This window comes from Leucoraja erinacea, chromosome 10 (assembly GCF_028641065.1).
Source record: "Leucoraja erinacea ecotype New England chromosome 10, Leri_hhj_1, whole genome shotgun sequence".
NCBI classification, from domain to species: Eukaryota; Metazoa; Chordata; class Chondrichthyes; order Rajiformes; family Rajidae; genus Leucoraja; species Leucoraja erinaceus.
Genome location: NC_073386.1, coordinates 23536883 through 23552270, shown reverse-complemented (window position 1 = coordinate 23552270; position 15388 = coordinate 23536883). Strand labels below are relative to the sequence as shown.

Genomic DNA, 15388 nt, shown 5'->3' with positions numbered 1-15388 from the left:
TTGCCATTGCATAGCTGCATAATTTCAGTTCAATTTTAATACATGTTGTTTTTTATTTCTATTATATTTGAGGCGCAGTACTCGATATTTTCATGAAACATTTTTATCAGTTAATTAAAACTGCAGATGTTTTATTTGTGTAACATTATTCTTCTTAGCAACTGCCCTTTGTTTGAAATAATTGTTACCCAGATTAAACTGAGTTTTCACTATGGCGGACTAATTGTAACGAGCAATGCGATAACTGGATTAAAATTATATCAAAATGATGTAGCTGTTGTGTTTAAAGTACAGTTTATTAGGATTGGTTCTGCAGTCCATCCATCTCTGGACAGTTTGAGGACAGCTTTTGCTGTTTTCAGATAATGTGGCCTGTTGATCACTTTTTCTTGTTGAGTATTTAAACGTGTATTTCTGTTCCTGCAGATGGGCTGTTGGAATATAATAATATTTTTTTAAATGTCATTCATTTAAATTGAATTAGTTAATAATTGGTATTTTGAAATTTTGCTGGTATATGTTAACTCGTAAACCATGTGAGCTATTGAACAGGAATTCACAATGAAATGTGTTGTTATGTTTTATAGCACATTTTGGTGCACTTTTGACTTTGAGAACTAATATTTATACAAAAAATATTTCCGACTTCCCGTTGCCAGAGCCAACTGTATTTTGGGGTAATGGTTTAAAATATTGTATGTGATTTTTTTTTCGGTTAAAGTAACTGGGAGCATGATGTACAGACCTAACAAATGCATGACAGCCATTTAAATTTTTTTTTTAATGATCTCAATTTATTAATCACATTTATTAATCTCACATTTTTTATCTAAAATTGGAGCAAATAGACGGTCAGGTCAACAATGTTAAATATTTGATCCTAGAAATTGTAGCGAACTGCAAAAGGCAAAGTATTATTACTTGCATGGGATGCCAATAACTGGGCCTGTTGTAGCAAAATTCAGCAATGCCTTAAGTGTCAACTATAACTGAATTGGGATGTCCAGAATCAGGTGGTGAGTGGAGGAAGCCTGCCCAGCCTATTGGATTGGGAGGAAAGTAATAGAAGCTGACATTGGTGACCTGATAATTCCACCGAGAAATTTAGTGCCTTATGCAAAGCTTTGTGATGGAGATTAGGGACTTTCATGGAATCCAGGATGTGTTTGGAGAGTGAAGATATACATGAAGGTAAATAATGGCACTTGGTGCCATCTGAGTTTGACACAAAGTTATTAAAATGTAGTTCCGAGAATGACAACAATTGCACTTTGGGATATTATGGTCTCGTGTCCCTGCAGCAATTGTGTGTCTAAATTGCAATTTATGTAGGACCTATAAACGCAACTCGCTCTTGAAGTTGACTTGTTGAATGACCAGACGGATGTGAAACGGTCCAAAACTTTAACATTACTGTGTGTTATTCTTGGGAGTGTAGGGGAAAGGAAGGAGTTAATTTGTTCTTTGGGCGTTTCAAAGGATATGAATTTTGTCATGCCTATTGGTATGAATGTAGCCAATTTCATTGGTATCCATGAAACTCTGTGGAAAGAATGGGCATGCCTCCACCTGTCATATTGGCCATATGTAGTTTAGTCCAATCATTCGAATAGCAGCCAATCAATGTCAAATTTGTTAACACCAGAAAATGGTAAGTAGGGCAAAATATTTTGTACAATTCATTTGCTTGGGAGTTAATTTACTCCAGAGGTAACTCTGAAAAGAAATATGTAAGCTTAGGGAATGGAACAAACGTGTTACCAAGCAGAAGATGGAGCCATATATCCTGAGTTGTTTGGCTCTCTTGGCATTTTTGTTTTGTTTTGGAAAAACATACATTGTGTTGTCTTGATGTCAAACTTTACTTAAAAAAAAGAACGGAACATAGCTGTATTAGTTACTCGTATGACTGCAATGACTGGAACCTTTTAAACTGCCAAGATTATGACCTGGAACTTGTGGTTTTAAGGGTCGCCAACCTTGCTGTGTAAAGTTGACAGCAACCACTTGCATCCCACGTGCACAATTAAAAGTAGAAATCAAGACCTTGCTCTTAGTACTTCTGTGCTCTTCAATAGAGGGCACTGCTGCAGTCATTGGAAATCTAGTTGATGTAGAGTAACTTAAATTTTGTCAAAGCCATTCTTTCTATAAAAATATGTGTGACCTGAATTTTTAAAGCTGTACCACTTTGCAATTACTGCTGAACCACCCCCAGCTGTACAGCTTTAAAACATTTTATTTAGGTCCATTTTTGTCTGCTTAATAGTTTGAACTTTTTGTTTCCTAATTTGCTGTTGGTCTGACTGGCATCTTGAAATGTCCAAGCTGCTTTTGTGGGCAAACTTCTTTGATTAAAAATCTGGAGCATGATAATTATTTTTGGGGCAGTAGTTTAAAACATTTACCAAATGCAAAGCTAATTTAATTTTTAATTTTTTGATATGGACTCTGCCAGAGCAACATTCTGATTTTGAGCATCCCAATTCAAAATGCTTTTGCATTATTTTTTTTCTCGTTTCAATTGCAGAGAAATAAGCAAAGCATTTGCAATACAAGGAAATGAAGTGCATGGAAATCTCTACTAATTTTGCAAAGAAGCCACAATGAACACATTTTGTATATTAACTTGTGTTCCACTTGCGTATTAAACATCAATGTTTTTGGCAAATTGCCATATTCACTCTTTAGAGAAATTCAGTTGATAAAAACACTTCAAATTAGTTAGTCCAACCCCATGAAACTAGATTTAAGTTCTGTATTATCTTACAGTTTGGTGTTCAGTAACTGAAACTAACTTAAGGTGACACCTAGGATTAGGTGCTTTACTCTCGGGACTTAATACCAAAGTGACATGATTTTGCCCTGCAAAGTTTGACTTGTCATTTTGTATGAGACAATTAAATGTAAAACCTTTGGTTTACATTTTTTTTTAAATGCCTGATTATTAGCTGGAGGGAGTAATAAGTATGGAATATTTAGGTTTGTAAATAATACCTGGATTATTTTAATTAACTGGGTTGGATGCCCTTATGGTTTCTTTTGACATATGTCAAAATGCTGCAAAGCTTTCTTTTAAAAATGAACAGAAATATTTTTTCATTATGAAAATATTTCATTATGGTGAACTGCATTAATGAAGGTTAAATTTGAGGTATCCTAGAAAAGGTGCAAAAGGTGCATTCACAGTGCATTGATTAAAAATTGTGTAACTCCTTGTGTAAAGTGAACAAAATCAATTGGGATCAGAAACATTAACCCATTTATATTGCCAAAGGCACTTTTACTGTACAATGGGAGCAAGATAAAAAAAGCATTCACCCATTCAAGTATGTTTAATAGAGGAATCCATCAGCATTGTTTTGCTTGCTTAGTCGTAACCATGAGTGTGGGATGGCATTGTACAATAGGTTCAAAAATCCTCTAATGTATCTAAACTGTTTGTCCATGATGAGATAGAACAAATATGGGTCTTGTAATATATTTCACCTTTGCGCAAAAGTTACTGTGAATGAACAGAACAAAACTTAACCTATTTACCTATTTAGCAGGTGCATTTTGGGGTGTGTGCCAGATTCCATTTCAAATCAAAATACAAGCAGCAATGGCTCCTTTGAGTACTGATTTGTATAGAGTCAGTTTTACAGTATGGAGAAGGTCCTTGAGGAAAGCAGCCAAAATAATCAAGGAGCCTTTTCATCCCGGTCATTCCCTCTTCTCCCCCTCACCTGTCAGGCAGAAGACAAGAGCTTGAAAGCACTTGCCACAGATTCAGGAATTGCTTCTTCCTGACTGTTATCAGATGACTGGTCAGATTTAGATTCAACTTTAATTGTCATTGTCGGTGTACAATACAGAGACAACGAAATGCAGTATGGTCCTCCCATCAGGTTGGAAAATCGGGGCTACACCCTTTCTCATTGTAGACCTTGTACATTTTCTCTAACTTTAATGCTGTGATATTGCAATACTAGATTTTACATTCTGGGAATCTGTGCTGCCTGTTGCATTATGACTTGATTGATCTTGTCAATAGTATGATTTGACTGGATAGAGCACAAGCATAGCTTTTCACTACATCTCGGTACACATGACAATAAACCAGTACAAAGTCATTCATGCTGACAAAGATATCTACATGAGCTCGTCCCATTTGCTGCATTTCGCCCCCATCCCTCGAAACGTTTACTATCCATGTGCTTGCTAAAATGTCTTCGAACAGTATCTGCTTCCTCAGCTTCCTCTGACAGTTCGTTCCATATACTACCACCATCTTGTGGAAGAAGTTGTCCCTTGGGATCTTTTGTCTCTCACCTTAAATTTATTCCCCTGCCTGTTAAGTTCCCCTATCCTGAGAAAAAGACTAACCATTCACCCTATCCATACCCTCATTATTTTAGTAGATCTCTATAAGAACACCCCTCAACCTCTATACTTCCAGAATTATAACTAAAATTCCAGCATATTCAATCTGTCCTAACTCAAGCCTCCCCATGAATGTTTTCTGCACTCTTTCCAGCTTACTGACTTCCTTGCTATAGCCGGGCGACCAGATCTGCACAAGACTGCAAACGGCAGCCTGAAGCTCCAGCTGGCGTGGCGTCTACAGCCCGGGATCTCACGTTGGGGACCCGGGAGAGGAAGAAGTATCCACTCCGACTGCCGGCCCGCGGCCTACTTTTACCGCGTGCGAGGCATGGACTTATCATCGGGAGCGGGGTCCCTCGCTGGGGATCCCTGGAGGGGAGCTTCGATTTCGACTGCCGGCCCTGCAGTCTGCGGTGCTTCTGGCTGCGGCGCAAACTCTAAATCACCGACCGCTGGCCTGTGGCCTACACCAATCTGAAGCCGCGGTCTTCGGTGGGGGATGCACCGATTCAGGACTTACCTTGACTTTTATCATCTGGACGCCCACAGCGGCGACTGCGGAGGGTTGAGGTCCTGACCACGGGGGAAATTGGAGGAGGACTGGCCAAATTTTGTGCCTTCCACCACAGTGATGAATGCTGTGGTGGATTTTTGTGTTAAAATTTTATTGTGTTTTTGTGTGTTCTTTCTCATTGTACAGCTGCTGGCAAATTCATTTCACTTGCACTATATGTGCAATGTGACGAATAAAACTGATTGTATTGTATTCGCTGACTCCTGTATTTGCTGCCCTGACCAATAAAGGCAAGTGGCCAAATATCATCTACACCACCCTGTCTACTTGTGTCATCACTTTAAAGGAACTATATAACCCCTATCTTGTGTTATCTCTGATCTACAGCACCGTCTAGGGGTCACAGTTTAAGGATAAGGGGGAAATCTTTTAGGACCGAGATGAGAAAAACATTTTTCACACAGTGGTGAATCTCTGGAATTCTCTGCCACAGAAGGTAGTTGAGGCCAGTTCATTGGCTATATTTAAGAGGGAGTTAGATGTGGCCAAAGGTATCAGGGGGTATGGAGAGAAGGCAGGTACAGGATACTGAGTTGGATGATCAGCCATGATCATATTGAATGGCGGTGCAGACTCGAAGAGCCGAATGGCCTACTCCTGCACCTATTTTCTATGTTTCTGTGTCTATGTTTCTACCATTAACTGCAAGACATGCCCTTGTTTAACTTTACAAAATGCTATAACTTTCGTTTGTTGAAGTTAAATTCCATTTGCCATTTCTTGGCCCACATCCGCCAGTTTATCTAGATCCTGTTCTAATCTTAGATAGCCTTCACTATTCACTTTACCCTCAATTTTGCTGTCATCTGCAAACAGGAAAAGGAATGGCCCAACGTACAATGACTATGGTAATTAATCCCAGCCATTGGTAACATACTGCAAATGAAAATGGAGCCTTAACCAAAGAGGAAAAAAAAAATCAGATGGTGATCACAAGCGATCTCTGTCCAGTGATTGCCACGCTTTTAGAGGACAGTCTTGGTGTCAGTGTAATGCCCCTGTCGCATTTAGGAAACCTGAACGGAAACCTCTGGAGACTTTGTGCCCCACCCAAGGTTTCCGTGCAGTTCCCGGAGGTTTTTGTCAATCTCCCTACCTGCTTCCACTACCTGCAACCGCACGGAAACCTTGGGTGGGGCGCAAAGTCTCCAGAGGTTTCCGTTCAGGTTTCCTAAGTGGGACGGGCATAATACGTTTGATGTGAAGAGCATAATGGTGAACTGACTGAGGAACCATCCAGAGGTTAACTTCAATGAAAAAGTATGGTGGGAAGAAATACATGGAAATTGAGGAAGGGTGGAACATCATGCAAGAACTAGATTAATGGGTGCATTTTGGTTTTGTCATCACATTTGATAGATGATTTTTCAAATATGGCTCCCAAGGTTGTGTTCAGCAGGTGAAAGGTCCATAAATATGTTCCAACAAAATTCTCATGTTGACTTCTCTAAGCTAACAAATATTTCTGGACTAAACATCTTTGCTGTCCCTATATCTCTAACAACAAATCGATTATTATTTTGTGCTTTAACACCCACCTCAAATTTTGATCGCATTCCCCTTGCAGTATTTCACATTAAAGGTCATTTGAGCAAATTGGAATTTAAACTTTTTTTGGGGGTTAAACTAGAGATTTCTGGACCTCTTCCAACCGCCACCCAGTAAAACTGCCAATAAAGTGTTTTTTATTTTGCCGGATTTAATAGCCTACTATGCAGTTTTAACATTTTACAACAGTCCACAAAAATAATGAGTTTGTTTGGTGTTAGTGCCTGGTGATGTGTAGCACTCTTTTATCAGATAAATTTGGTCAGTTTTTGGAAAGCTTGTTAAATGGAATGTTATGTCTTGGAACCCTGAGGGAACTGTCTAAGAGTTAAACAACCTACAGAAAGATTCATGGGGAATGGAGTTCCAGGCTGAATATCACCATGGCTTCTCACAACCCTTGTTCAATTTCATGGAAGGATGTCTCATAGTAAAAGAGCTATTCACGTGTTGGGATTGTTATTAAAATGCAGATAACAGAAAGTGAGCTTGGAAAATCGAACAATAAAAATTTACCTTTAGACATTGTGATTAGTTTTTCAGTTCCCTGAAATGCTTAGATTTAGAACACAAAATTTTAAGTATTCCAGTAGAACTTTCCTATCAAGTGTGAGTAATGTCCTGCAGTGCACAATGAAAGAAAAATGTCATGTGATTAAAGATTTTAAATAAAAAGATCTTTTCGAATAGCCGATCCTAAAATGGTGATTATGAAAAATAACACAATTTAGCATTTTAAGCAAAAAGTTTTGTTTTTTGTGATTCCAGTGCTTGAAGTCACTTGTATCTCCAATTTGGCATATTAATTGTTTGAGGGCAAACTCTTCACAAATTTCATGTTTCAACCTGCTTCCCAAATTCTAAATGTAAACAATTCTCTTAAGTTTTTAAGCCTTGACAGATAAAATATCATGTTTCTGTATAGCTTGCTTAAGCATTAAAATGCAACTTATACTATTATATTTCCAATATTTCAAACTAGTCCATGTTTGCTAGTCATCATTTTCGTAGCTAAGGGAAGGCCTACAAGGAATTTCTTTTCAAAAGACTGATTTTTAAATAAACATGAGTAATTCCCTGCCACAGAGGGTTGTGGAGGCCAAATCACTAGATGGATTTAAGAGAGAGTTAGATAGAGCTCTAGGGGCTAGTGGAATCAAGGGATATGGGGAGAAGGCAGGGACAAGTTATTGATTGGGGACGATCAGCCATGATCACAATGAATGGCGGTGCTGGCTCGAAGGGCGGAATGACCTCCTCTTGCACCTATTTTCTATGTTTCTAAAAAAAATTTGAAGGAAGGAAATTTGGATAATTTGAGTTTGGTGTTTAATCTTGAAGTTATGAAATCTAGCATCTGATCCAAGTTGGTTGAACACTTCCTTCACATATTTACAGCAATAGACCTTCTATCGTTCTCGCCAAATAGTTACATAGTGCCTAGTCTTTATCTTAATTTCATCTGGATGAACTGTGTGTATAACCCTTAGTATGTGCACATATCTATCATCCAGATTTACATTTTCCATTTGACTACAGGGTGTGTTTGGTCGAGGTGTGGCAGTTTTGGTGTTGGTTGGAAAGAATTCTGGGCTTTCTTCACCCATTGATCTAGCATTTTTTAAGGTTATGCTATTTTTCCCTGGCCTTGTTCATCAGAGAAAATATTATTTTTATGTCAAATCATTCAGTCATCTTTAATACTTCTGTTAATTGACCCTTTAATCTTCCATGCTCAAAGAAATACGAGTCTTGTTTATGCAGCCTGCCCATACAATTTAATCCTTTTAATCCTTTGAGGTGAGTTTGTTATGCCCTCTCCCAGATTAATATATTAATTTTCAGTTGGTACTCTGTTCTGAGTATAGTCCTGCTGATGAAATCTATTTGGAGCAATATTCACCTGACTGCAATGTTTGCAGCTGTAATGTTCCATTCCTTTTGAGATAAAGACAAGATAATTCAATTGGCTATTTTAATATTTTTTAACATGTTTCTCCCCCATTTTCGTAGAAAAGTTAGTCTTTAACTGTTCTGTTCATAAGTTGCTTGTCATTTAGATCAACTGTGCATGTGCGTAAAAACTATCAATAATCTATTGAAACTTTATGCTGTCAACTGTATAATTTACCATACCACACAATTATGTAATCAACAAATTCAGATAAATTGAATGTAGGTAGCTCCTTCTCTCACTCAACATACATTGCTTGTAGTGTGGGTCATATCAAATTTTTCCATCACAATATCCTCCAAAAGAAATGAATGGATAAATAAAGCCCAAGCACTTCTAATTTGCTCTTTAGGTTTGGAATAGCTTGTACCAGTTGGATCTTCATGGCACTCGAGGCACCAAGCTCTGCCCGTTAGAATTGTCTGAAGTGTGCAAGGAGATTCAATTGCTTAACCCTGCATTCCACTATACAGCCAGACAATGTAATAATTTGTTCTATTTATATTTGTCTTTTTTTGTGGAGAAAATAAATATAGTGAGATCTACAAAGGATTTCCTTATCATTTTACAACCAGAAGCAAATTATACAAAAACTTCAGAGATACTTTTTCATTGGTAAATCCGGTACTGATAAATCACATTGGGTCATAATCATATTATTTTCACTGACTTTTTTTGAAAATTCAGCTCTGTAAACCTCTTGCAGTGCGGCAAATAAAGCTTGTTGCATCTGCCAATACTGCCACGTCAGTTCATTATTCATTTAAAATGTATGTCAATTATTTGTTTGGGTGGTAAGCTTCTAAACTAGTTTGTAGAATGTTGCATATGAGAAATTAATAAAATACAATAGAATATCTCAGATAGCTATGAACAAGCCAACACCTAGAGTATAAGTATATCTTGTGTAAATTATGAAGTCCTGATTATTCTCTAACCTTTCAGAAATAGTTATTTCATTGTGTTGCAAACATTGTACTGTTCCTACATCAATGCTTCTTTTTATTGCTTGCAGCTCTTCCTCCAAAGCCACCTAAACCCATGATGTCATTATCTGCCAATGGAATCAAAGATAGTGGAAGCATATCTCTACAAGATGCTGAATGGTACTGGGGGGACATATCTAGGTGGGTATATTTGTTGTGCCTATTGCATTTGAACTGCAATGTTTGCTTAACAAAAGCCACTTACTAGCTAATTAATAGCCTCCACAAAATTAATTTGCTTCCCCTACAACTACTATTTAACAGAAATGCAAAATTAGATGTGTGCACTGTTTAGCTTTAGCTTCATGGCTTAAAAAAAAAATCTCATAATATGCCTATAAGCATATCAGCAAGAAACCCAATGAAAAATCAGAATGTTCTTGAATAGGAAATGGAAAAGGCACAAAGATGAATTTTATCACCTTTAAATGCTGTTGGAGTAGCTTCGCATAATTAAAATGTGCACAAAAAGGTATTCAGAATAGAGTTGCTAGTCGTGTTATAGTGTTAGCATAGCAAATTGAGTTTTGGTTGTGGTAGCTTGCATTTAAAAGTGACCTCCTTTGGAACCTTCTAATCCCTCCACTTTTAAATCCACAGGGAAGAAGTGAATGACAAGTTGCGTGACATGCCAGATGGTACATTCCTAGTGCGGGATGCTTCTACCAAGATGCAGGGAGACTATACTTTGACCCTCAGGTATAAAATAATTTGGAGAACAATGAAATGTTATCTGGCAAAATTCAAGAGCTTTTTACATCTTTCACTAAGCATAGTTTCTGGATTTCAATTAATGGATTTAAAAATTCTACTCTGCCTTTTGTAATTCACTTATCAGCAAGTGACATGTAAATGGTACAGAGAGATCTTTCAATTTTCAGCACACCACCTACGCACATCCTTGTGCTACATCTGTACAAAAACCTCCAAGGAAATAATAAGTAACTTCTTATAAATTATCAATTCTAATTCAACTTAGTTGACTATTTGCCTCTACAGTCTTTTGCAAGAGTCAAGAATAGGGGGGTGGGGGAGGGGGGAAGTTTATCCCAATTAAATATTGGGAAAGTTGAAGCTGTCATCTTTGTTGCTTGCCACAAAGTATCCTCATTACATTTTAAAATTCACAAATTGCCTCGTCAAAATGTATTTTGTTTCTATATCGTTCTTGAAATTGCACAAACTACTGCTTGATTTATTAATGCAGCCAGTCTACTGTTAAATCTTTTATTTTTATGTTGCCTTCAAATAAGAATCCATGCACTAGCAATGTTACAAAATTTTGAGATTTAAAAAATCAAGTCTGCAATTTATCCCATCAGATAAAGCATAACAATAAGTTTAATTTGACACCAAATTCACTTTCATATCTCAAGTATTAAAAAAGTTATGACCATTTTTCATACTCGGAAATTAGCATCTTGTTCCCTATTGATTTTCAATGGACATTACAAAAAAGCTGTGATCTTGGATAGTCAAACGCCCATTTCTTAAGGAAAGATTAACATTTTTAAATAGCCTAAGTGTCCAAAGATTATTCACAAATAATTCACAATATAACATGATTTTTATATCTAATTTACATTAATTTATAGGCCAAATGGAAGGAATTTAGTGTTCAATTGCTGTAAATAAATGCCCATTTAAATCGGCTTTCTAGTGGGTTCATGTGGAACGCGCTGGTTTAGAATGTTGACATAGCGCTGGATTAGTGCCCTCAAATGCCGAGAAAAATACTGCGGGATATAAAAAGCCCAAAATGAACCACTCGCTATAGATAACTTGATATATAGGGTTATATATATGCCCCATTTAATGTAAAAATAAGGTACATACCTTTAATTGTTTGCTTTATAAAACCCTGGGGCTGCGAGAGGTTGCGGAATCAGAGAGTAATTTTAAAACTATTAGAACTATATTATCGAGGCCTATAAAACTAATAATACCTTTTGCGACCGGATCTTGCAGCGATTTTTCGTTAATGATTTACTGGGCTGAACATGTGCGATTAGTACAGCGTAGTAAAAATCGCGTTTAAAACCCGCCCCCTCCAAACAGCGCCAAAATCGCCGACATGGCTGAGGGCAGATTCCTAATGACGATTCAGGTAGGTTTTGTAACATACCTACATGCACAAGAAGTGTCCAAAGGATTTAGTCTTTTGTCCATTTAACTTCTAACTGCACTAATTTGTGTAATGTTTCTAAAGACATTAGTTGCCTTTCTCCTTGATCAATGCTCTACCATAAATATTAACAGTCAATTTTGGTGCAGTGGGTCACAATATCATCAGTTTTTAACTCCGTGAGCACTTTTTTTTTAATCAACAAGGTAGTGTCATAAATTTCCAGCTGCTTCAAATCTGCTTGCATTTCCCACGTGACGATGGACCAGAGTTGTTTCAGTAAGAGTTGTGACCACCCAATTCTTACCAATGAAACTCCACACTTGCAACAATATAACTCTGTAATGGCCTAGCCAGCCACTCCGTTTAAGCATTGTTGGGATTTAGTATTAATTGCTGGCCTTGTCATTGACAGCACACATTCTATGATCAAATTGTGTCTACTGTTAAGGGAAGTTCTAATTCTCAAAGTATACGAATGATGGATATGGGATAGGCTTGCTGTAAATGATTGCAGAGGCAAATATCTTGCTCTCTTGTATTGGAAATGTCTCCCCCCCCCCCCCCCCCCAAGGAATTACACTGGATAGAATAGTTAATTAAACGTCTACTTTGGTTAAAATACCGTGGACAAGTTGCTTCACTACTCAATCCCTAGTTTAACACACATCTAATGAAACCCAAAATAATTTATTTGACTTGAACTTGGGTGCATGAAATGACAATGGCCAACCAACCTCAGTTGTAAAGCCCCAAGCTTATGTTGCTGTTCTAACATGGTGGAATGCTCTAAGGAAAGGGAATATCCCATGAATCTGGGGATACTCTGAACATGGTATTGAAATTTACAACACTTTGAGATGTAGTAGTCAGTATCATCCTGTCCTTGAGTGAAAAGCAAATTGCCATTAATAATTGCCGTGCTTTCTCTATGGAACCATTGTCTTTGATTTTCAGCACCAGGACATAAAAACATTAAAACCTTTTAGATAATCAGTGCATTTGACACTGCATTTGACAACTCAAGATGTATATATTATGTGTACTATAAGTTGCCGTTTCTATTTTTGGGTTGCTTTCATCAAGTTCCATGATCTTTTAAAAAAAAAAAGTAGAAGCAAATTGTTAAACAGATTTGAAAAGAAGATTGGAGTTGAAGTTGTAGCTTCATGTCATAGTCCAGTATTCTACCACCAAAGCTGCTCAGCTGCATTTTAGTTTGTTGTATTAATTTGCCTGACTATTTAAAACAAAAAACACCAGAAGAACCTTTTTGAGTTTAATTGCAACTCTTTGACACATGTCTGTGTATAGTTTCTCAAATGGCTATCAATTTTCTTTCTTGTCTCTTTATTATAGGAAAGGAGGCAATAACAAGCTAATCAAAATATACCATCGAGATGGAAAATATGGTTTCTCTGACCCACTCACTTTTAACTCTGTTGTGGAACTTATTAACCATTACAGACATGAGTCCCTTGCCCAGTACAACCCAAAGCTAGATGTTAAGTTAATGTATCCAATATCTAAGTTCCAGCAGGTAAATCAAGTTTTTATATTTCTTGTATTTAATGTTAGATCTCCAGGTGTGGTGCAATGTTAATCTATTGTTAGAATCTATTGTTAGAAATGTGGTATTGGAATGTTTGGCAATAAACCATATGGTTGGACATGGTAGGCACTTGTTTATAAAGACAAATCATCTCTGTTCTGAGAATTATTTTCGGTTGGAACTTATTAAGGCGTGTATGAGATTTGATGTATTTGAATTTTCAAAAGGCATTTGATAAAATGCCTTTTGACAAAATAATTTCTCTTCAATCCTACAAACCTGAATTAAGAATCTGAGACACTAAATGGATATAAAAAGCTCATTTTCAGATAAATACGTTTGAATTATTGGTAAACCTCAGTTATTTACAATCTCTATCAATAACTTCAATGATGGTCAATGATGTAATGTAACCAGATATACTCTCAGTATTAAACTGAAGGAATGGTACTATGAGTACCATTTGCTCCAAATGGATGTTAAATATGAAAATAAAAGGCAGATTACATTTAATACGACTTAGAAAATGGTGCATTTCAGCAGAAAAAATTAAGTTTTCCAACAGACTGGGAAATGTTGACACTTAGAATATCCAGATTGTTCTTGGACATGAATCAAAGTTAAAATGGAAGGGTAGCAATTAATTAAGAAGGCAATGATTTTTGCTCTCATTACATACTGATTTTAGTACAAGTGCAAAAGAATATTAAATAGGCCCTCACTATGTTGTGAAAAGTTGTCGACTCCTTACCCAAGGAAGGATATCCTAGGAGGAACACAATGCAGGTTGATACCTGAGATGAGGTGTAGGAGGGTGCATTTTCCTTTGGAGATGCTTATTTTTGCCCAGAATTTAGAAGGTAATCTCTCAAACATTTCAAATGCTTGGGAGCTTGGCAGATTCAGATCAGCGAGAGTGCTGGCTTTAACTGGACAATCTGGAATGTCTCAGTAAATCTTTAAAATACTTGATCCAAGAGTGATGTGGAGAATTTTACATTTGGATACAGAGAATCACTTCATATGGAAATACTATTGGCATGATCTTATTGAATAGTGAAGCACTCTCATCAGGCCAATGGACAGAGTGATTGATCTACTCCTGCTGCAGTTTCTCTGGGGAGTTGCGCAGTGAGAGTGCTATATCCTAAGAGCGGTTACTGTAACAGGACAGTCTACCATTTAAAAGGCAGTCCATTAAAAATTCATGCAGTCAAAGTAATATAATGACAGATCAATCTGTCATACCAAATATTTAATAGTAAGTGAATCTGATGCCTCGGGTGCTGCATGAGGTCTGCCTCTCTTGCTGATTATTTGGTGCAGAATCTGTATCGACTGCTGTCCTGGAATACCAGTCTTGTGCAGAAAGATTTTATCTGCACGTCATAATATATAATGTTGTGTTTATTATATTCAGTGAATGTTGAAAAGCCAATTGCCTTTTGCAGATTGAAAACTTTGGTAATATAACAAATTATTTTGTGTAATTTTAGCAGTCATCATAATGAAACAAATGGTGGTGAGAATATAGTTAGTTTATGTGCGGTTCACTTTATTAACAGGATCAGGTGGTGAAAGAAGATAATATTGATGCTGTTGGTAAAAAACTGCAGGAATACCATAACCAATATCAGGATAAGAGTAAAGAATATGACCGGCTTTATGAAGAATACACAAGGACGTCACAGGTATGTGCAGGAAGCTGATTTAAACCGAAGATAGACACAAAAAGCTGGAGTAACTTAGGCAGCATCTCTGGAGAGAAGGAATGGGTGATGTTTTTGGTCGAGACCCTTTTTCAGACTCATCTCTACTGAATTGTGTTATAATCTCAAATACCTGGTTTGACTTTCTTCTATTGAAATATTATTTGCCATCTTTTAATCCGATCTTGTGGACCTAAGCATCCAGCAATGATACACTGTAGATAACCTGCTAGGCTAACTGAAGAGACATGAATTTATAATTGAACTTGAATTTATAATTTAAGTTTCTTCATTCACTTTTAGGGCATCCCAAAGCACTTGACAACATGATTTTATCGAGTGTGTGGTTTTGGTTGCAACATAGCCAATGCAGTAGGCAGTTGCATACAGTAAGTTCCATAACCAGCAATCTAATGGTCAGATAATCAGGATAAGGGTGAAATGTTGGCTAGAAATGCTGGGGATTACTACTTTCTTATGAGAGAGCATACAGGGCTTCATTTTTAAGTTGTGAAAGCAGGCCTTTCAATTCTGCAGTTATGCCTCAATATGGCAGCGTGTCTCATCGTAGT

General features: G+C 37.0%; 1 protein-coding gene across 3 annotated transcripts in view; it reads left to right on the top strand.

The window, feature by feature from the left end:
• The window catches only part of pik3r3b (phosphoinositide-3-kinase, regulatory subunit 3b (gamma)), a 497548-nt gene that overhangs the window by 470514 nt on the left and 11646 nt on the right, over positions 1-15388 (top strand). For all 3 annotated transcript variants that reach the window (XM_055641708.1, XM_055641710.1, XM_055641709.1), the window contains 4 exons: positions 9460-9571; positions 10031-10129; positions 12915-13095; positions 14673-14798. In XM_055641708.1, coding sequence (XP_055497683.1) covers positions 9460-9571; positions 10031-10129; positions 12915-13095; positions 14673-14798 — 518 coding nt within the window. The remainder of the gene's footprint in view (positions 1-9459; positions 9572-10030; positions 10130-12914; positions 13096-14672; positions 14799-15388) is intronic.